At 46.3% G+C, this 23,914-nt stretch overlaps 1 protein-coding gene across 4 annotated transcripts in view; it reads right to left on the bottom strand.

Annotated features, from left to right (window-relative positions):
- The window catches only part of TAOK1 (TAO kinase 1), a 1,366,047-nt gene that overhangs the window by 1,150,745 nt on the left and 191,388 nt on the right, over positions 1-23,914 (bottom strand). For all 4 annotated transcript variants that reach the window (XM_085649205.1, XM_085649204.1, XM_085649206.1 and 1 more), the window contains exon 4: positions 22,344-22,445. In XM_085649205.1, coding sequence (XP_085505331.1) covers positions 22,344-22,445 — 102 coding nt within the window. The remainder of the gene's footprint in view (positions 1-22,343; positions 22,446-23,914) is intronic.

The following is a 23,914-nucleotide window of genomic DNA, read 5'->3' as shown; positions in this document are numbered from 1 at the left end:
TTTCTTCTTCTTGTTTTCTTGTTTCGGTATCAGGATCTGAGGAAGGAAGATTCAGGGTGCCCCTAAATACTAGGTTTAGGGGCGCTTCAGGTAGATAGAAGTCAGGGATCAATGGGTCCCTTCCCTGGGGTGGGTACACCCCCTACCCTCCCACTCTCCAGTGGGAGGTGGGCAGGAGCCTAGTCCTGATTGGGTAGGGCTCCCCCATCCTCAAGATGGCGAGAGCCCGGAGTTGTGCTTCACCTCGCCTCTCCCACCTGAGGGGTGGGGTTGCCAGAGGCTGGCACACCCCCTTTCCTCACTTAGGATTTCCCGCCGGAGTGGGGGTCAGTTGCTGAGTACAGCAAGTGGCCTGGAGAAGCTCACAAAGGCGACATGCCTTTGAAGCTTCCCCTGCCCATCCAGGGGGAGGAGACCTAGCACCTCGACCAGGATGTGCATTGTTGCAGACCCACGAGAGCGGATGGCTCTCTACCCAGGGGTCCAGCAACATGTCTGCTGAGTGGCAGCCTAGGCAGCCTCTCAGTCAGGACGCTGGTTGTTGGTTAGGTTCAGGGGACATCTCTAAGATGCCCTCTGTCGTGCATTTTACATTAAATCCCACACTGGCATCAGGGTGGGTTTAATGTGCTGAGAAGTTTGATACCAAACTTCTCTGTGTTCAGTGTAGCCATCATGGTGCTGTGGAGTTCGTGATGACGACCTCCCAGCACCATATACTCTTAATAGCAGCACTGCACTTACAATGCCCAGGAATGGACCTGGGTACTGTAGGGGTACAGGGCTCATGCACCCGTACCCACACCACTGGCATAGTGCACCCAGCCAGAGGGGTGACTGAGGTATGCCAGGGCAGTGTGTTTGTGGGCATGGCACACAGGGATGTGTGCCATGTCGACTCTGTTTTGTTCTGCACCTAGAAACTCAGCTTGCAAAGGCAGTGTGTGTGTGTCAGGGTACAGGGCCTCTAAGGGTGGCACAATAAGTGCTGCAGCCCTTAGGGACCTTCTCTGGTCACAGTGCCCTGGGAATCTACGGTACCATTTACCAGGGGGTGACATGTTGCCAGATATGCCAATTGGGTTTAGGCTTCAATGCAGTTTTAGGGAAGGAACAGAGGCCCTGGGCACCTGACTGTTACATCAGCAATTCAGCAAAAAGTGGGGACATACCATGCAAGAAAGATTGCACTTTCTCACACTAGACGAGTCCAGGGAGATATGGCTTGCCTACCAAGGTTTTCTTACCCAGAATCCCCTGCAAACCTCAAATTTAGCTGAAAAAGCTAATTTTTGTCAGATTTCTGTGTTGGAAAGTTGAGGGATAACCAAGCAGACACACATTTCCTACCACTCAGCGTTCCCCCAGGTCTCCCGATAAAAATTATACTTCACTCGCGTGCCACAGGCAAAGGCCCAAAACGTATTGAGGAGACATCAAAATTACCTATCACAAAACAACCTGGTTTTGCAAGGGGGCTAGGTTAGGGTTCAAAATCCACAGCTGGGCACTTTGCCTAAAAATGGTCTCTTTTCACTATACAAATATGGTGTGTCCACATTGCGTTTTGGGCAGTTTCCTGTCACGGGCACTAGGCCTACCCACACAAGTGAGGTACCAGTTTTATCGGGAGACTTAGGGGAACTCAGAATTGTAGAACTGTTATCACTTAGTCACTTAATATGCATTTCTGCCTTCCTAATGTAACACAATGTGTCAACTCATTTTCAATTTTTCTTATTTTCAACTGTTAGTTTCCACAAAAAAAAAAAACCTTGAAGGACTAACATAAATGACCACTTGCTGAATTCAAAATGTTATCTACTTTTCAGAAATGCATAGCTTTCTGGGATCCATTATTGCTTTCACACCAATATTTACCACTAACTGGAAGGAGGCTGAAAGCACAAAAAAGTAGCAAAAATAGGCTAGGTCCCAATAAATTGGAAAAACTGGGTAAAAAAAAGGTAGGTTTTTGGACCAAAGTCTGCTTGTTCCTGAAAGCTGGGAAGATGATGATTTAAGCACCACAAACCCTTTTTTGATACCATTTGCAGGGGAAAAAACAGACTCTTTCTTCTGCAGCACTATTTCCCCATTTACATTTTTTAAAACATTTAACTGTATTTTGGCTAATGTCTGTGTCCCCTCCAGGGGAATCAACAAACCCTGGGTACCTATAAAATCCCTATGATGTTAAAAGAAAAGGGCTTACATTTGGCATGGAGACCTTATGTGGTCAAAACGTTACACGGGCCTAAGCGCGAACTATCCCAAATAGCCAAACAAAGGCTTAGCACCGGGGAGGTTTAGCAGCGAAAGGGTTAAGATTCCAGGCAGCAGTGCTTTATGAATGTGTGGGTGCTCTTCCATGTTGCAGGATGGCATATTTTATCCAGTGGAATGCCAGCAAAGAGTCTAGCCTATGTGGAGACTACTCCTGTAGAATGGGTCTTCACCTTTCTTGACAAAGTCTTGCCAGCCTTGATGTGTCGAAATTGAATTGCAGCAGAGACCCATTAGGCTATGGTTGGTTTAGTCATTGGCGCTCCTTAATTGCCCTGATCATAAGTCACCAGTAGATGGTTTTGCGAATGTCTTTAGTGCTCTGGAAGTAAAACTTGAGGTATTGTTTGATGGAGCGCCTGCTTAGCCGTCGTAGTCGGATTGCAAAAGAAAGTCCGTAGGATGACACGTTAATTAAGGGAAACTAGGTGGGAACCTTTGGTGTAAATTTGGGATTCGTTCTGAGGACCACAAATTCATCCGTGAAGTTCTTTAGTAGTGAATGCCTGTATCTCACTAACCCTCCTAGTGGATGTGAGAGCGAGGAGAAGAGTCACTTTCCATGTGAGAAATTTTAGTTCAGCCCTATAGGTTGGTTCAAAAGGCTGCTTCATCAATTGCGAAAATACCACATTAAGATGCCATTCTGGAGGCGGGGCTCTTACTGGCAGGAATGTTGAAAAAGTCCTTTCATGAACTGCTTTAATATTTTGGAAGAACAGAAGGACAAGGCGTGAGAAGAGGGTCTGTACCTGGAAATGGCCGCAAAGTGTACCTTTACAGATGCGAAAACAAGCCCTAATTTGGATAGAGCAAGCAGATATAGCAAGATTTGTTTCGGCAAAGCTTGAAAAGGATGTAAATTGTTCTGTCTGCACCAAATACAGAATCTCTTCAATTTTAGTTGGTAAGTCTTGTTGATGCTTTCTGCCCTTGAATTAGAAAGAAGTTTTCTACATTCTTGCACTATTTCTACATCCTGGAAATCATAGAATTTAGGAGCCAGGCATGCAAGTGGAGAAATGCTGGCTCCAGATGGCATATCTGACCATTGTTCCTCATCAGCAGCAACGATGTCGATGAAAAGCGAATGGGTTTGGTCTCAGAGAAGGAGAAGCTCAGAGAACCAGTGCTACCTGGGCCACCTGGGTGTAATCAACAGGAGACGGAAGCGTTCTGCCCTCATTCTTGTGAGGACCCTGGGTATCAATGATATGGGGGAGGGAGGGGAGCGTTTGCTTATATCCCGGACCATCGCATCGAAAGGGCATTCTCACACGACCCTGGGAGAGGGAATCTGCTGGCATAAAACCGACATTTGCTGTTGCAGTTTGTCACAAAAAGATCCAGTGCTGTTTTTTTCATCGTGAGATCTTGTCCAATAGATGCTAATCCAGCTCCCACTCGTGGCAACTGCTATTTGTACGGCTGAGAGTGTCTGCCAGTGTACTGTTAATACCCGGGACATTTTAGGCTTTCAGGGATATGCGGTCAGCCAATGTCCAAGCTCTTGGGCTACTTGTGAAAGTGCGAGAGGCTTTGTTCCTCCCTGCATGTTGATGTAATACATGTTGATCATATTGTCTGTACTAACCAGCACTGAAGATCCTTTGATCTTTGGTAGGAAAGCTTGCAGGGTTAGAGGTATTGCTTTCAAGTCCAGACTGTTTATATTGATCATCCTTTGAGTAGAAAACCATTTGCCCTGGATTTGAAGGTCTTGCAAATGCCCTCCCTTGCCATCCCTAGATGAGTTTGTCGTGAAGACTAAATTCGAGACGGACGGTAAAAATGTGAGGCCTTGCGATAGTTGTGGCTCATGACACCACCCCTTCAGCCCTACTCACATGCTGGGGGTGTCAGAGATCAGGTCCTCGTAGGAGCTTCTTGCCTGAATCCACTGCACCTATAGTTCCTCCTGTAGTGGTCTCATTTTGAGGCGAGCCAAATGTACTAGGTTTATTACCGAAGAAAGCATACCCAGGAGCGATTTGAATGTCCTCACAGAAACACACTGTCTTGTTGAAATGTTCTGTGCCAAGTGACCCAACCGATCTTGCCACTCTTGTGATAGAAAGGTTTTGTGCTGAACTATATCCAGGTTGGATTCCAGGAACATTAGTGTTTGAGAAGGGATGACAGAAGATTTGCGATGGTTTACAGCAAGGCCTAATTTGCGAAAAAGTGCTTGGGAGTCTTTTGTAGCTGCTGAAGCTTGTTATGCAATTGGGGCTTTTAGCAGCCAGTCGTCTAGGTAGGGAAATACCTGATGACCTTCCTTTCTCAGCGTTGCTGCCAGTGGAGCGAGGCATTTGGAAATATACATGGGGGGGATTTTAGGCTGAAAGGAAGGACCTTGAATTGTAAATGGGTACCAGCTACTGTGAATCGTAGTTATCTTCGATGCTTGGGATAAATGGGAATAATAAAGTAAGATTGTTCCAAATTATGAGAGGTCATAAAATCACTGATGCTGAAGCAATTGAAGAAAAACAAAATTGTACCCTTTCTGAATGCCTGTTTTTTGAAGAATTTGTTGAGTTGCCCGAGATCTAATATAGGTCTCCAATCCCCTGACTTTTTGCATCGGAGAAAGAAATGAGTAGAATCCTTTAACCCTTTGCATTACAGGAACTCTCTCTATTGTTCCTTTGAAGACCAAAATATTGGCCTCCTTTTTTAACCCCTTCGATGCGGCGCGGATTCCCCCGCGGTGCTGACCGTTTCTTGCGCGGGCGTGGTCATGACGGAACGGTTCCGTCATGAGCACAGCTCAACCGACGCTCATGACGGAACCGTTCCGTCATGAGCACCGAAGGGGTTAATAAGTGAAGACGAGGGGAGTGGGGTCCCCTGGTAGGGGTGTTGGGTGGTCGTTAAATAAATTCTAAGGTGTGGCAGTTGGCAACTAAATCCAGCACCCATTTGTCCGATTTTATGCTGTTCCACTGATGGATGTGGGTAGATATTTTTGCACCAATGGGACAGGAAGGGGGTCGTAGCGGAACCTGATTGAGGTCACAGTTTGCGACGTACATCTCAGCCTTGAGAAGGTGCTCTCCTTCAGAATCCCTGTTTGGAGAAACCAGCTTTTGCTGACTGTCGATAAGAGGGCTGTTGGTAACCCTGTCTGTACTGGTAGGCCTGGTACTGTTAGGTGTGCTGTTATCCACCCTTATAGCCTGAGAAGCCTCGACCTCACACACTTCAAAAGGGCAATTTACAATACTGCAGGGTGCCCAGAGATTTGGTGGTGTCAGTGTCAGTTTTGATGGCCAGCAAAGCTGCTCAATATCTTTCCCAAATAATGATTAGCCATCGTAAGCCATGTCCAGGATTTTTGTCTGAAACTCTGGCCTGAATGTTGTTGCTTTCAGCTATCCCTGGCATCACTAACAGCTGCACCGGCTAGCTGCCGAATGCCAGTTGTAGCTATATACATAGCGCAGTTGATGACTTAGATGCTGCTCTCTCCCCCTCTTGTAAAACTTTCCTTGCTTCTTGTTTGCTCTCCGAGATGAGATTCAGCATTGATGTCACATCGGACCACATCTCCACATTATAGCGGCCCATATTTGCCAAGGTACTGGCAGCCCGAATTGTGATGGCATACATGGAGGAGAAGCATTTACCAATAGCATCTAATCAGCGCCCTTCATTGCCGAGAGGCGTGGAGAGATTACTGGACATTCTCTGTGCAGCTTGGGGTATGAAAGAATCTGCCTTGGGATTCCCATAATGGCATGTTGGGAAATCTTCAGGGGTTGTTTTTTTTGTCAATGCGAGGTAGGACAGCAGTTACCAAAGCTGGCGTTTTCATAACCTTTAGCCCCTCATGTCAAATATAGTCAATTATAGTTATGTAGCGGGCTGATTTTCTGGTTTGCTCCTGAAACTCGTAAAGGAAGCAGTCAGTCTGCTTTTACATCATGGGGAGGTGAAACCTAATGGCCACTCTCCCCATTAGATTATGAAATTCTTCGATATCCTTAGGTGGAGAGTCAGCTGGATGAGGTGGAGATGGCGTAAGGAATATGTAATCACCACACTCATTAGTCGGCAATGGAGGGTCATGAATTTCACCCTACTCACCCTTTTCATCAGAAGAGGATGGATCTTCCCTTGGAGGTAAATGTGTTAGCAAACGGGGAGTTATTCTTGGAGTGCGTGGAGCTGGCCTAGTTGGAGGATCAGTAGGTTTCGGTTGTGGAGTTGCAGGACGTCTTTCTTGTTGTTGAGGGAATCTATTTTTGTAGTCTGACATCATTGTCTGTAGGTCCTGAATTAAGGATAGCAGTAGGTGCGCAGTATCCTGCCTAGGGAGTCTTGGGTAGAACACATAAGACTCAAATTGTCTTTGAGAAGCAGGACAGTTATGTTAATAATACGGATCCTAATCACCATAGTTCTCGTGTTCGTCTTGATAATGTACATGTAGCTCAGACAGGCTGTGGGTTGTGCAAAGAGGAACCTCCTCATCCGAGACTCGAAAATCCAGTAGGTGACTAGGTGGTAACGAAGATACTTGGCTTAGAGAGGTGAGCTCTGGGTGTAAAAATGTCTTGTGTACCTTAATTTGTACTCTCGTCGACGGTGGTGTCAACTGTGTTGACTTCTGTTGGCTGGTGTTGACTTTCGGAACGGACGTCGACGATTTAATCGTCGATAGATCCTGGGCACAACGTCAGTGGTAATGTCTTAGTCGGTGGGATTACTAACAAGGCCGTTGTGGACGGTTGAAATACCGCCAATGGTATTGGAGCATTGATGGCAGCTCTAGTAGACGTTACAGATGCGTACGGTCTCAAAGACGGGATAGAAGTGCTGGTTCTCGTCATCTGTGCTTGCAACGGCGATGGAGATAGCGTTGTTGGCAGGGACTTTTGAAAAGTTTTTTTTCCTGTATGAGAAGAGGAAGTATGAGGGTGTACTTTCTCCTTATGAGGAGTAGATGGTACAGCTAAGGCTGGCTCTGAGGAGACTTTAGAGTGTTTCTCTTTTTTATGAGAGTACTTAGTCCTGGAGGTTTTTAAAGGTTTTCTGGTCCCCTCACCTATGTCCTAACAAGACCTGGCTCTTTTGTGAGACCTATGAGGTGCCTCACTATCCTCATCTGAAGAGTTCTTGAGTGATTTTGTTTTTGAAGCCACAACAGTAACCTCCCCTCTCTATACCTCAAAGTTTTAGAGGAAAAAGTGTGACATTTGACACTGTTTTTATCTCATGTTGGGGATGTTTGCAGAAGATATAGTCCTTATGTGGGTCATCCACATGAACCCTTTTCTTCCCACAGGTCTTGCAGGGCCGAAACAGGCCTTTTCCTTCAGACATGGTAGTAGCAATACTAAATTGTAGTAGTTTGAAGAAGAAAAACTGAGCAGAACTTGGGGAGACTACCTTCACACACGACGTTCGGTGAAAATCTGAGGGACTCAGCCTCTCTTTGGAGAGTTCTAGAGGGCGCTAGCACCTGATTGGTTATAGTTTAAGTTTAGTGCTTTTTTAAAAAGGACATAGATAGGCTATTAAATTCAGGGCAAAGGGAAAATAGAGCCTATGACAGTTTTATCATACTACTTATTTAACGTACAATGGGACTCCCACTTCGACGACTGGGAATAATTCAAGCATGTTAATCTATGAAAGATACTCGAATTCTGGATAATCCATTTAACCGCAGCTACAGAATATTACCTAGATGTCGGACTGGATCCGGAAACTTTTCAACAATGGTCCGGCGCACCACTAGATGGTGTACTGTAATAGATCTAGATTTATGTAATAGGTATTTATATAAATATAAAAATATTTCAGCTAAGGCATGGCAGGACCATTTCCAGTCCCTTTATAAACCGCCTGAGGATGACAGGGTAAATTCGAGCCAACTTCATTGCCCCGTTGGGATTGGTGAGCTGTTTACAACTAAGGAGGTGCGTGCAGCTGTTATTGGCTTGGCATCAGGAAAGGCACCAGGGCTAGATGGGTTGCCGGGCGACCTATTTAAGCAGGAACCGGATGTCTGGACGCCTTATCTCACGATTCTCTTCAATGCCATCCTGGAAGGCATGGCTATGCCAGGTACTTGGCTGGGTGCAGAGATCGTCCCAATTTTCAAAAAGGGTTCGCCTCTGCTCCCCGCCAACTACAGACCTATTAGCCTCATAGACGTGCCACAGAAGATCTTTGGCAGACTTATGCTAAATCGCCTCCAGGATTGGATCGAAGACACCGCGATCATGAGTCCATACCAAGCGGGGTTCCGAAGAGGCATTTCTACCACCGACCAAATCTTCCGTTTTAATCTTCTATACTGGAAGACGGTGCTGATCGAGGGCGGCACCCTTTATACGGTTTTTGTGGACCTGCGTGCCGCCTTCGATTTGGTGCCTAGGGACAAACTATGGGCGGTGTTAACGGAACTCGAGGTTCCCGCAGACATTCTCTCAATTCTGAGAAGATTGCACCAGGGAAATTTCGCCAAGGTAAGATGCGGCAGAGGAGGTATTCTCTTGGACGCTTTCCCCGTTGACAGGGGGGTCAGACAGGGCTGTGTCCTTGCTCCGACCCTTTTCTGCCTCTTTGTCAACGGGGTTATAAACCATCTTAGCGCCCTGAGTAACATCGATGCCCCCAAGCTGGATGGCAGCAGGGTCCCTGCAATTATGTTTGCGGATGACACCCTGCTGCTTTCCAAATCTCCTATGGGTTTACAACGGGTGCTGGATGGGTTTGCGAGTTTTTGTGCGGACCGCGGTTTGGAGATCAATGCTGCTAAAACCAAGTATATGATCTTCAATCCGCCCCCCACAACGCGCGCGAGCCCCTCTATAGCGTCCTGCAGATTAGATAGGGTCTACACCTTTGAATATCTGGGAATAGTTATCAACCAGTCTATGACTTGGGATTCCCACAAAATAAAGGCAAACATGAAATTGTCCCAGCTGGTGGGTGGAATTGCTAGGATGACCAAAGGACTGACCTACAGACCCTTTGGTCCACGCATACAAATTTATAAAGTCCAGGCCAGAGGGGCCATCACTTATGGAGCCGAAATATGGAGCCATACACCTACGCAGAAGCTCCAGGTAACGGAGAATAATTTTCTCAGGCAGTTGGCAGCCCTGCCGGTAAGTACACCTCTTCTGCCACTTAGACTAGATCTGGGGCTAAGACCAATCTCAGAGGAGCTGGGCCTTAAACCCCTAACATTTTGGTGCAAAATATGGTCCTCGCCAGAACTTTCTAATTACAGAGCGGAGCGGTCAGAGATCTTGCGCCTCTATAATAACACGCAAATTCCATGGCTAAGTTACATAAAGCGCACCTGCGAGTTATTGGGCAGACCAGACCTGTGGCGTGACCCAGAGACAGCATGCCCCAGGGTCTCACGCAAACTTATTTCGAAGGCATATTATGAGCATAACTTACGAGATGCCATCATGAATGCGCGGGAGGGGTCCCATACCGCCCACTTCCTGGCCTTTAAAGACTCATACCACCTAGAGCAGATCTTTAATGATATGGGCCCGCCACTCACAAGGAAGCTTTACATGCAATGATGCTACAGTACCCTCCCTCTCAGGGCGTACACGGCTCTTTGGGCACACTCGGACCACACAGCTATATGCCCTGCTTGCAACCACACACGTGAGACAGATTTGCATGTTATATTTTTCTGTCCAGTGTACTATAGAGCAACGATTTATTGGCTCCGCCCTCTTCTTAGAAATCTGGGCTTTAGACAGCATTTCCCAGCTTTCAGAATACTGAAAACAGATCTGTCGGCTCCAATTGTATTTGCAGTTGCCAAATTCTTAACATCAATGTGGTTCACTCGCATGCATTGTCTTAAACTACTCCAGTCGAACGAATTAACGGGATGACTTTAGTTCAACTGTGTTGTGTTTAAATTCGAAACTGAAGTTATTTTATACTGTTACGATTTTATTGTATTTTTTGTACTCTTTTATGGTCCGAGTGACCGAAATAAAGATAAATGATGAAATATAAAAAACCTTGCATGCTCAAGTCAGTTTCTTGCTTGACTTTTTCCGCAGCCTCATATACGGAGCATGACACAATCATCAGTACCAGTGTGCAGATTCCTAACTTGGAACCAGGGACACCTCTGCGGATAGACCAGACTATCAACCAGAAAGAACGTTACCCAAGGTTAAGATATTTGTTCTTCTGATGGATACTTCTAACCACAGATTTCTCACCTTTAGAATAGATATCAAAGCTATACTTCCCGAAGGCAGAAGGTCTGTGGAGTGGACTCAGCCCAAACCATACTGCAGGACTAAACAGGCAAAATGTCTTTCACCTCGGACCTGGCTGACAGGGCAGTGTTGCTAATGAACGTGTGAACAGATGCCCACCTCACAACCATGGCAGATGTAAAGGACAAGTACTCTGCATGCCAAAGCAGAGTAAGCAACCTTAGCCCTGGTGGAATGGGTTATAAGTCCTTCTGGAAGTTGCTTTTGGGTCAGTGTACAGAAAATCTTTATGCAGGGGCCTACCCACGTTAGCAGAGTCTTCTTCTGCACCGCCTTCCCTTTCTTTACCCGAAGAACCCAATCCACTCGATACTCCTTGGTATGATCAAAACCAAAGTTGAAAGCTCTTTTTAGGTCCATTCGATGGAGCTTCTCTTCCTTTTTGAGGTGCGAGGGGTGACTAGAAAACTGGGAGAGTGATGGCCTGCTCCAAGTTAAAAAGGTGTCACTACTTTAGGCAGGAAGGACTCCAGAGCACTCAGAACCAGTTTTTCTGGAAAATAGGTGGTGTAGGACAGTTGCACCAACAGTGCCTGAAGTTCACTCAAGCGACAACCTAAAGTAATCGCAATTGAGGAAGACAGCTTTCAAGATCAGACGATGCAACGAGCAACTGTGCTTCGGCTCAAAGAAAGTACACATAAGAAACATCACGACCAAGTTAGGGACCCCACTGTGGCAACACAAATGGTCTGGGAGGAAACTGCATTGTAACAGGTGATTTAAACATGGACAGCTGGGCTGGTAAATGTAAAAAGGTCGCAAGGCCAACGAGTATTCTTTAATCGTGCCACAGAAAGGCATTGCTGGGCCCAAGACAAATCAAACAGAACATCTGACAGTTTAACTGATGTGGGATCTGTCTTGTGGACTCCACACTAGGCTACAAATTTGTCCCAATACCCAGCGTAAATGTACTTCGTGGAAGGATGCCTAGTGGTAAGGAGGACATTCAAAACTTTAGGCAGCAGATCAAATGCAGTTAACTGCCAAAGTTCAATCACCATGCCTGGAGGTGTGGATTGCGCTGGTTCTGGTGAAGTACATAACCCTGCTAAGACAGGAAACCTTCTTGGAGTGCAGTTGCTCATGCCCACAATTTCCAGGAACTATACACCCCTGGCCCATTAAGGAGCTACTAGCATGACGTGGGTTCCGTCGTTCCTGATCTTTTTCAGAACGTATAAAGCACAGGCAGGGGCGGGAAGGACAAAATGAGTTCTATGTTCCATTCCTAGCGAGTGCCTCTATTGAAATTACAACACAAAACCTTTCATACTGCACATTCTAAATGGTGACAAACATATCTAGGGACGGTCCTTTCCAATGCTGGAAGAGGCGGTGCCTCTCATGATCTGCCAGACACCCCAGCTGAGCTTGTCCGCCCCACCATTCAATGATCCTACAAGGTGGTTCACTATCAGAGAAATGCCTGGATGCTCCAGACAGCTCCAGAGGTGCAAAGACTCTTGGCACAGGACACAGCACTTCACTCCATCCTGCTGAAGTACCACATGGCAATGTAGTTGTCTGCAAGACCTGCATTGGCCTCCCCCCTTGAGGGATGGTAGGTGGGCCTTCAATACCAGATGAATGGCCCACAACTCCAGCAGATTGATACTGACTTGGCTGTCCACCAGAGTCCTCTGATCTCAAGCTCCCCCAGATAACCCTCCCAATCCGGCAGGGACGCATTCGTCACCACCGTCCACACTGGGAGGTAAATAAGGGGGCTCTGCTGCCAGTTCAAATTTCAATTGAGCAGCCACCACTACTGAGCATGTGACGTTTGCTCCGAAATATGAATAGGTTCTGACAGGTTTCCCCAGTACTAGGCCCATTGAGATTGAAGATTCCATAGCAAAGCCTGCATATGCCACCTGTCCTTTTCAACAAGAGGGATACAAGAGGCTAAAAAGCCTAGAAGCCTCATGGCTGCACTCACCAAGATCTGCTCCAACGCTGAAACAATGGGATCATAGCCTGAATGTCCTGAACACATAACAGAGAGAATACCCTGAACAGTACCCTATCCAGAACAGATCCACAGAAAGGAAGCCTGCGAAGAAGTCAGGTGAGAGTTTGGTTCATTGATTGTGAACTCCAATAGTGTCAGGAGGCGCGTCCTCATCTGGAGGTCGTCTACGACTGGCGAGGCCGCCTTCAGTGGCCAATCACCACGATAGGGTAAAACTGGTATCCCTGACACGAAAGATAGGCAGTGGGGCGCAGGCAAGGCCAAGAGGGGGCGCAGGCAAGGCCAAGAGGGGGCGGCAGGCAAGGCCAAGAGGGGGGGGGGGGGGGGGGGGGCAGACAAAGCCCAGAGGGGGGGGGGGGGGGCAGGCAAAGCCCAGGGGGGGGCAGGCAAAGCCCAGAGGGGGGGCAGGCAAAGCCCAGAGAAGGGGGGGCAGGCAAAGCCCAGAGAAGGGGGGGGCAGGCAAAGCCCAGAGAAGGGGGGGGCAGGCAAAGCCCAGAGGGGGGGGCGCAGGCAAAGCCCAGAGGGGGGGGCGCAGGCAAAGCCCAGAGGGGGGGGCGCAGGCAAAGCCCAGAGGGGGGGGCGCAGGCAAAGCCCAGAGGGGGCGCAGGCAAACTAAAAATGTCTCTGGCTGAAGGACTGCATGCAGGACGAGCACCCGAAATTAAATGTCCTGCAGATCAAAGGACATCATCCAGTTTCACGGATCCAGGGAAGACAATCTGTGCTAGCGAGGGTATCTCATTTTGACTGCGTCTTTTCATAGGAAGGCATTCAGGAGATAATGATCTTAGATGTGCAGAAGACCCCTTTTCTCATCCGGCATGTGGAAATAGTAATAGTAGCAACTTTAACCTATTTCCAAGTCACCTACCCTCTTGATGGCTACTTTGGAGAGTAAAGCTTGCACCTCTTACAACAGAATAAACAGGTCTCTCCTGAGATTCGTCAGAACAGAATGAAAGGGCAGGGTGCATGTAGGAGGCTGGCTTAGAATATGGTGCACACGTATTTAAGTGCTGCACCTTGCACTAATCCAGGCAACCCTTATGGTAGTTTTAGTGGTCCTTGATAACTTAAGAGAGCTCTCAAAGTGGTAGCTGTGGAGAGCAGCCTGAAGGCGTACCTTGAAAGAGTGTTAAGCAGCTTGTTTTACCAGTTTAATCATGTAGTGCAGGTTAAACGAAAAAGAACACCACAGTGTGTATATAAAAGTAATTCCATTTATTACACAGCTCTCACTAATACATTGGTATATCTCCTACCCGGAAATGTCAACACAAATACACAACAATACTTCAATTGTCACAAGGTAAGTATCACAAAATACAGTGGTCGCCAGGGGGAGACCAAACCAAATACTAAGGAAGTGGAATGCGAACTGCAGAAGAGAACGGGACTTGGACCAGAAGACCCAGAGGAGCCGGGGACACAAGGAACCACACAAACTAAGTACCCAGAACCCCATGGAGGCTGTGTGCAGATTGGAAACAAAGTTGCGTGCCCAGCTGAAGTCAATGGAGAAGTTGCAGTTGCAGTTTTGCAGAAGAACGACCCTTTCCAGAGGTCCCCAAAGAATTCCCTTGAAGAACGGAAGGTTGGAGAGCCACCCCACCCGTGGATGCCCCAGAGACCAGGTTACCTACACCAGGGACTCCAGGTGCATGGGGGTGAAGAAATGCCAGGAGCCTCCGTAGATGACAATGCAAGACTAGTATAAAAGTGCCTCTGGAGAAGAAAGTGAAGAAATCCGATGGAATCCAAGGCTAAAATTTGGAAGTGAAGAATCGGGGGGACAGAGTCTATGCCACTCAGGAGCGACCACGAGGCACGAAAGAGCAATGCCCACAGATGTTGGACGGTTCAAAAGAGTCGACGGTGACCTTGTCGCTGAAGCTGTGAGGAGCAGGTGATGTGGAGGAAGACCAGGAGTCATGCAAGAGCTGTCCCACGTCGGATGTCGATGACTAGGTGGTCGGTGCCCGGCAGCATCAACAACAAGCATTTGTAGCCGCAACTGTCCTGGAGAATGAAGAAGGAGCAACACTGGGACCAGCAAGGTCCAAGGAACTCGCCAACAGCTGAAGAGTCAGAGCAGGCCCCGAGCAAGCAGGGAACCATACGGAAGCAGGAGAAGACCCTCAGGAGGACCCAGAGGCCAAAGGCACAGGAGTCACAAGAGGACCTCGAGCAGGTCTCCAAGGAGGAAGGCCCACGGTGCAAAGGATGCGATGGGGATGCTGGACTTGGCTGGAAGAGATGTTGGAGCTTCTTGTAGCTCGAAGATCTCTGGAGTGCAGAGCCAATAAGGCTAGGCAACAGCAAGTCAACATGGTGCACAGGGGTTCGGTCCCAGCAGTACTGATGAGGGATACAGGCTTCAAAATTGCAGAGAAGATAAGTCAGGCCTCAAGAGAGTTGCAGAACTACTAGCTGTGTTGCTGAACTTAAGAAAGTCCGTGGGACATCAGGAGCAGCAGACCGGTCAGCTTCATGTGGTGCTTGTAGATGCAGGGGAGGGACTCCTTCACTCCAAGAGAGATGACTTCAGGTGTCCTTGATGCCCACAGGTCTGGTGAAGAAGCACCGATACAAAACACGAAGACTTGCAGAAAGGCGAGACTACGAGCAGGAGGAGTCTCTTAGTGCAGTCTCGGTTCCAGGTGAAGTTCAAGTGCCCACACAGTCGAAGAGTGATGTGGTTTCAGTCAAGAGTCTTGTATCATGAAGAATCTGAGGACCCACCCACAGGTAAGTCCTTAAGTACCCTAAGGGAAAGGTTGGAACAACTCAAGGGTCCCTTCCACAGGAGGGGCTGGACTGAGGGGAGACTACTCCTATGTCCTTTGGCACCAGAGCGGGAGTCGAGGACTCCCTGGACTGACAAACTGGAGTATGCAATGAGGGCACCAAATGTGCCCTTTAAAGCAGTTTGGTGGCACTGGTAAGCACCCCCACTCCAGCCCAATACACTAAGTCTTGTCTGGGAGGAGGTCACACCTTCTTGTGACAGGAAACCTATTGTTCTACCTTTCCCTGCTTAAGCTCAGCTCAGTAGCAGGAGGGCAGAATTGTGTCCATGGTCAGCAGCAGCATTAGCTTGCAGTCACCCTGAAAGGCTCTAACCGGGAGTACAAGGTGGCACCTAAAGGAAACCACACAGTACACTGGATCATACTTCCAATACTGGAATCAGTTTTGGGGTATGATTCCAACATGTTTTATACCAAACATGACCAAGGTCAGTGTAGCCAGTTTATAGTTAGACATCTTGTAATGACTGATGTCACTATATGTTTTAAATTGGCTGACCGCACTTACAAAGCCTGGAGAATCGACTCCAGGTTTTGTAGGAGTGTTCTGCTCATGCAGGGGCACCCTCACACTTTTAATCAAGCACCCTGCCTTCAGGACTGAAGAGCATGCCATAGGGGTGGAAAAGGTTTTAAGTGTAGTGACCTCAGATATAAGAAAACGTATTATCTGTTGTGAGAGGTGCAACCACCAACTCACACAGGCTGCCTGCAATTTAATTGGACTCCTATGGGTGGCACAAAACATACTGCAGCCCATGGGAGACCCCTGGTGTACCTATGCCCTGGGTACCTTAGTACCATATACTAGGCACTTACAAGGGCACACCAGTAGCCACCTGTAGATGTACACAAGTACGTACCAAGGTCAATTTAGGGACCTGATTAGCAGGATCTCAGTCAGACTAGTCAAAAACATACTGACATCAAGTAAAAAGGGGGGGGTAACCATCTAAGCAGATCCTACTTTCCTACATTCTCTCTAAGCCAACTGCCTTCAGAGTATCAATTTCCGCTTTCATTCGTGCCATCTCATCATCGGTGTGGCTTCAAAATAGAGTAGCACTGGAGAATGGAAGTTTTAATATCCTCTACTGTGATTCTGGCTTGAGGGAGGTAAGGCGAAGTCAAGAGTGTCTTTATAGAGCGACGCCGTTGAAGTACTCATGTGCCGCTAGTAAGGAAGAAGTTGCTGCAGCACTAATGATTTGATTAAGGACTTCCACAAAGTCTTCACATTTGTCTCTTGGGAGATGTTCAGCAAACTGCTGCATGGATTCCCACAGAGCCCAGTCATACCTGCATAAAGGGTGGTTGCACTCACCGCTTTAATCGTGGTTGCTGCCGTACGGCAGACCTTCCAACCCATAAAGTCTTACCCTTTTATCCGGAGGAACTGCTGAAGTGGGAGTAGTGGTACGGTGTTTCTTTGCCACTACTACAAAGACAGAGTCTGGTGCTGGGTCAGTACGGAGAAATGCAGGCTCCTGCTCCAGAGGGTAGTATTTTTTCTGAAGCCTGGACTAAGCTATATTGACGGAGGCTGGTGTCAAGCTAGTCGATTCTAATAGTCCTGGCACTAGTGGCAGCAAAGGTCTTGATGCTGACCTATGTTGAAGGGTTTCAAAAAATATTGATGTCGTTGGTGTTGGGACATTGCAATATTAGGTTTTGCAACTCTCCTGACCAAGACCTCTTGAAAAGTGGTGATATTCTCCAACCGTGATATGCGTGGAGATGGGAATTCTGAAAAATTGGAGAGTATCATCCTGTAGCAGTGGATGAGGTCTCCGTAGTATGTCTGGACTGAGACCGTTGTGAATGGTGACGATGATGGGAGCGTCTGGATGAAAGATGAGCACCTTGAGCTGTGACAGTGGCACCAACAATGGTGGCACAATCTATGCAGAGATGTGGGCCTCTGTGTGGGAGCGACTGGCACCGGTGGTGTTGGAGGAGATGTTGGAGGAGGCAAAGATGGCGCTGGTGGAGGAGAACACAGTGAATCACTTGAAGAGAAGTATGTTCTTGAATACTCTTAATCTGGAGAGGAATAGATAAGTCTCCTCTTCCTTCTTGCCTCCTGTATTTTTGAGGATGCCAAGAGTTTTCTCGACATCCACCTGCTTGTTGACAGAGGTTTCTCAATGTTGGTATGCACCTAGACGGCGACAGTCATGGTAGCCTCGTAGTTGGACTCCTTGACCTCAAACAAGGTTTGCACATCGACGGTGTTATCAATGTCGACATCCCTTGCCTTGATGCTGACCTGCGGCACTTTCTCGACGTCAAACCATTGATAGATGGCGAACATGTCAGAATCACACCTCTCCTCGACATCAATCCTCTTGACGTCGACCGGATGATGGTTTTTTTGTCATTTTCTTCCTGGCACGTCCTCCAGACACCAAAGACAAGAGCCCTGGAAGAGTTCTGACCTTCTCCTCGTCCTGATGTCCCACACTAAGACTGCATCTGTTGTCTTCTTCGCTCCTCGCTACCATGAAGGCCAATCTTCTGGTCTTTCATGGTGCATCTTGAAACGTTCCTGCAGTCATGGCAAGACTCAGGAACATGATTTTCTGAGAGGCAGAAGATACACACCTCATGAGGGTCTGGTAAGGGCCTTTTTTTCTCCCACCTGGAAATTTGTCAAAAAGAGATGGCATTTTTCCTTTAAAAAAAAACCTCTAATTTCTGTCAGAAGAAGACAGAAAACAACAGGGAGAGTCCAAAGATGTCAAATGAAATGGTTGTCACCAAAACTCAGTATCAAATTTGAGGGAAAAAGCCCAAATTTGACCAAGCTCAATGCTTCATGCTTCTGCCATCAGGAGCCGGAAAAAAGAACTGAAGCAACTGTCACCTGCTCAGTGTGATGGGATACTGGTGGTCCCTGGGTTCTTAAAGGCACAGTCTCTATTTTAACCCATATAATGACAGCCTATGGGCCTACACTGCCCTACTTGCCTTTATCTCTATGCTTTATCACAAAAGGGTTTGTTAAAGATATTTATGCTGTTGTACTAAAATATCATGAAATTATACATAGTGATAATTCTTGTGGCCCCTTTTTAAGTATAAGATGAAGAATTGAGCCATTGTAGCCTAGTTCTATAGGCTGCATAATATTTTCTTTAAGTGACTCTGCAGGCCATCCTGAAGAAAGGCGAGCATCTATACTTAAGTATCCATTCAGTGCTTCTGACTATAATAGAAATCACCTTTGAGAGAACTTCCTCTTTTCCTGACTCTGCCAAAAACATGAACTGCTTTGACTCACTACTTGAGTTGGAAAATGATTGTTTGACCTATCTGCCTCCCCAGATTAACCACCATTTTATACCACACAATCCTCAAACTATTGCTCTGCTAGTTACTAAAACCCAATGACCCTCTCAATCAGGTTCACATACACTCTACGCAATTCACCAGTCTTCTGCTGGCTTTCACAAGCTCAGTGTTCACTCCTTTGACCACTCATATTGGAGGCCAGACTCATGTAGCAGCATTACTTCCTACTGGTTTTAAGCTGGATTCCAGCATCTCCTTGGTAGCTCAATACAGAATGTTCCTTATTTATGACAAATCTATTTGAACCAATACACTAAGTGTAGGCAGTAACAAAGGTCTAATCTGTGGAGTAGATGGATGCCCAGATGGAGATCTTACAGGTGGGGAAGTTTGCACAATAGTAGATGATGTTGGCAGAAAATGCTTTCTGTAATCTGAGAGCATGAATTGCACGTCTGCAACTAAGTAGGAAGGCAGACACCATTTCCTTTTGGTATTGAGGGGAGTAATATCTGTGCTCCTCATACCTCATATTCACCCTCATCGTACTCGCTGTCCTGGCACTTGACATGCAGCTCGGATAGCTATGCACAACCCCTAAAGGCCCCTCCTCATCCAAATCCTCTTAATCCAACAGGTGGGATGGCAGCAGTGGTAACACCTTGGTTGGAGAGGTATGTACAGGAGTTTAATGTCTTATATGGTCTTGTTTTTAAATTTCTCTTGTCGACATGCGGTCATCGATGAGAATTACAGCAACGACATCAAAAAAGTACTGTCTTAGGTCGACCAGCGAGACATCATCGACAGTGGTGACGTCCTCCTTGATTGAGGAACCGTGTTCACGGTCGTCGGCGACAAGGTCAAAGTAATCTTCAGCGTCAGTGGTCTAGGTGTACGATCTTTTGACGAGGATGTAGTTGTTATAAAAGACAATGTGGTAGTCAGTGTGGAGATGGTACTCGTGGTAGCGGTCTTAGATGCCGCACGTTAAGTCTTCTTCGTCAACAGTGCTGATGGCGAGGTTTGCGACGGAGAGACGCTCGTTGGCGATCTGTCAGTAGATGGTGCAGATGACGGTTTCTTTTAGGAGTCAGGGACTATAGGAGGTGGTGTAGGCGGTTCAGACCCAGCTTTTTCAGGCTTTTTTGAGGAGGCAGATGGTTCTTTTTTCTCCTTTCCCCTAGAAGAAACCTCACCTCCCTGAGGAGATTACACCCTCTGTAAGACCCATGAGAGGTCTTTCTTTAGGCTTTTTTAAGCTGCTGCAGGGAAGAGTGAGATTATCTCTCCCTCTTCTGTGACCTTCTTGAGGAGCATGAAGAGTCCTCACTTTCATCATATTAGCAGCATCTTCAGAGTTTTTGTAGAAAAGGTAGTACATACCTTACATCCTTTGGCCTTATGTGCTGGATAAATGCAATACATACAGTCCTCATGAGGATCAAACTAATAAAGACTTTTCTTACCGCAGGTAGAACAGGCCCTGAAAAGACTCTTCGTATCATTATTTAACATGAGGAAGCCAGAGTTGATGTCAAGAAATACAGACAAACTGATATTATGGATAAATCTGTATACCTCTGAGGTAATAAGGTTTGGAATTTCTTGGACTAGTTCAGAACAGGTATAAGTGAGCAGAGCTCAGTGGAGACTCCCTAGCACCACGTGCAGTATAAAATCTGAGAGACTGGAGCTTCTCACAAGAGTGTTTTAGAGGCCAGGCATTCTGATTGGTTCAAACCTAAGTTTGGTTTATTTTAAAAAAAGGACTAGGACATGTTACAAGACTGAAGGGCCGAGGGCCTTTCTAGTCTATGTTTCACATTGCATTGCTATTATAAGGAACCGTGGGACTCATCTCGATGATGGGGATTGATTCAAGCATGTGAATCTATGAAAACTTCCAATACTAGAGAACTACAGTTACAGGCAAGTAAACTATTTTCTTAGCAGGCATCACAACATATCAACCTTAGTAGAATATATCAGAGCAAACTTTTAATAGAATTCAGTCAACTCTATGAAAGCTTCAACACTGGAGTAAATAAGAAGGTGCTATTGAATGGGGCCAGAAAAGCATAGATTTTTTGAGGGACATTAAAGTGAAATGGTGCGTACACCTTTTCTAAGATCATATGAAATGGGCAAAGAACGTGTTATTACAGGTGAAGCAAGTAGCTGCAGTCTTTAGGTAGTGTATTTACAACCTAAAAGAGGGAGCAAGATGGTTGTGTTTGAAGTGGCTTTCAGGTTTTCACAGTAGAAGAAGACATGGAGGAGACTCTGTATTGATGTTCTGGGCCCTTTTAGTGTGGTTCCAAAGAGAATTATATGCCCTTGTGTTTTACTTCACAAAGTGGCCGTAAGCTAGAATCACAGAGGAGGTAACATCAAGGGACGTGTATGAGTTCCTATTGGATATTTCTTGTAGGGAGAAACTGCCTGAAGTGTTTATTTCAGATAATAGGTCCCAATTTGTAAGCAAAGAGTTTGGGCAATATTTATGTAAGTGTGCCATTGCACACAGGAGATCTGCTATTACTCGCCAAGTCAACTATCTAATTGAGAGGTTAAACTGCGTTGTGAGGGAGCCTGTCCAATTGGCAGTGAAATGGGGTTTGTCTTTGTGCCAGGCACTTCAAACTACATGGATAACTAACACCGGATTCCTTAACTGGAGACTCATCATTTGAGCTGTTGAGTGGAAGGAAGCCAGGGTCTAAGTTGACCCTGTGGTGGCTTAAGAAGCGTAGTAAAGTTAGCAATGGTAGTGAAGGCGTTGATTTTTGGAACAGTCAAGGAGCAAGGGGAGAGATACCAAGACAGAAAGAAGATGTATGTGAATCATAAAGAGAAAAACCTAAAGGCCATGCTTGCAAAGTCAGATGTGGGTTTTAATCAAATACCCTGCAGTCCTAGAGACGGAATTGCATAGCTGTTCTTATCCCATTGGGCTATTGTGGTGTTCATAGTGAGGTTGTTAAGAGTTAAAACAGACAAGATTTGGAACGAAAGCAATCTTTCAGTTTGTTCTAGTCGTTTTTACCCATGCCTAATACAGTAATCTTTGAAATTCCATGTATTAAAATACGTAGTTCTACATGTTCTGAATTCAGAAATAAACGTTGTTAAACATTATCACAAGCACACTGTAATACCAGCTATTCACCAAAAGAACGAGGATCAATTTTAACCCCTTCAGCACGGCGCAGATTACCGCACTGTGCTGAAGGTTCTATTACGCGGGCGGGGCCATGACGGAGCGGTTCCAGCGCAACTGACGCGCATGACGGAACCGCTCCGTCACTCGCATCGATGTGGTTAAGGAGATGCATGTCATAAACAATGGCAGCTGATGTCAAACTCACTTATCAGTGCTTCGTCTATGTGAATGAAAAAGGTATGGCAAGGGACACTCCATTTGCTGCAGTAGATTACCAAAATCGAGTACCTCTAAATACACATAAATTTTGCATTATTGCAGGAGGGAACGGCAACAAAAATGATCATTTTCAAACCAGAATAAGGTATACCATATGAAGGTCATTTAAGGTTATGCTTGCTGAATTTCACAGTACAGGAGAAGTTGTACAAGATTACAAACCCCCAACCCGGTAGTAAACCCATGGTACTCTTAGCAGCACACCCAGAATTTTTAGACACAATAGAAATCATAAGTTACAGTCTTACCCAAGCTGTGTGTTCCCTTAGGTAGCATCCTTTGTATTCTATGCTGTTTGGGTGCTGTATTCTTTGCAGGAACCTGACTTCCTTAATAATGTCTTGCCATTTCTGTCAAGCAAAATAAAATTATTTAAATATATGACAAATATGACCATAGCAGCTATCAAGACTTTTTAATAATGCACTTATTCACTAAAAAGCTGCAAGGCATTTATGTAAACAACAAAGTGGCTCAGATTTGATCGAAGGATTAAGAATTTAACACCACACTAATAAACAAGGCGATCTCGTTCACCTACAAAATCATTAACAATAATATCCCAGACGGACTGAGAGGGCTACGAGCACGGTGTTAAAAGGATGTGGGGTCTCTTGAGGACATAGATTGGGAGGCAGCATTAATGCACCCTAGAGAAGTAGCCTTAAAGGTAAGGCTCTGTCTCATTCAATACAAGATACTACATAGAACCTACTAAGACATGGACAGGTTGCATAAAATGGGAAGGGCGGAGTAACCATACTGCCTCACTTGCAAAGCGGCCAAATGCGATTTCTTTCATACAGTATGGTCATGCCCCGAGCTGCAGGTTTATTGGACACAGATAACTGAGTTACTAGGAACTCTCCAGGCGTTGACATTGCCGATTGAATCACGGTTTGTGATATTGGGGATTCCAAGTGAGGTAGATATCACCAGGACACAGCTATATTTCACCTCTCTGGGACTGGTGGTGGCCCAAAGAGACATAAAAGAAGATGGGGGTGTGGCTGAAAACCAAACATTTCAGGAGTGGATGAGAGGAATGGACTTATACATGGCAACTGAGCACACTACATACCGTAGCTTGGGATGCCCAAAACAAATATCATGGAATATGGGATCCATGGAGGAGACACTTTGGGTTGGACTTGGGAGACGTCACACAACAATCCACAAAACAAATCACAGGACATATCCGCAGGTGGGCCCGAGTGGGGACCTCCCTAGAGAGAATATCTGGTTGCGAACTACTGTTGTTCCCTAGACCCAAGTTGAAACGCGTAATGGACATGTAAGGACACTGGTGGTGAACACAAACCAGCACAAACCAAAGGGATGGGGGGGAGGGGTTTGCTATGTTGATGACAGCCAAGCTTTTTGGATGCAATCAATTATTACAGTTTTAATGTTTATGACATGTATTCTGTTACTTGTTTGTACACAAAATAAAAATAAATTTGGAGAAAAACAAAATATTTTCCAACACAACAAGCTATAGCAATGCCAACAGGTCTAGGTTATGAATTAAAGTGACATGTGCCATTGATGAGTATGTAGTGGAGACGGAGTTCCATGTACACACATTGCTATGTTAGCATAAGCGCCTTAGATGTAAAACGCCATCTTGCTGCTTTTGCACGACACTGCAGGTAGCTGTTATTGCAAGAAAAACTGCTTGCTTGCTTTTTCTCCACATGAGAACGGTCTGTTGTTCACACCCCTGGATGTACACCGCGACCTTAGTCTGAACACTGTGGGCAGAAGCCGTCAAGGTCAAATAACTATGTATGCTTTTGAATTCATGTTGATCGGCCCA

This window comes from Triturus cristatus, chromosome 3_2 (assembly GCF_964204655.1).
Source record: "Triturus cristatus chromosome 3_2, aTriCri1.1, whole genome shotgun sequence".
Lineage (NCBI taxonomy): Eukaryota > Metazoa > Chordata > Amphibia > Caudata > Salamandridae > Triturus > Triturus cristatus.
This window is presented reverse-complemented; position numbering and strand designations above follow the sequence as displayed.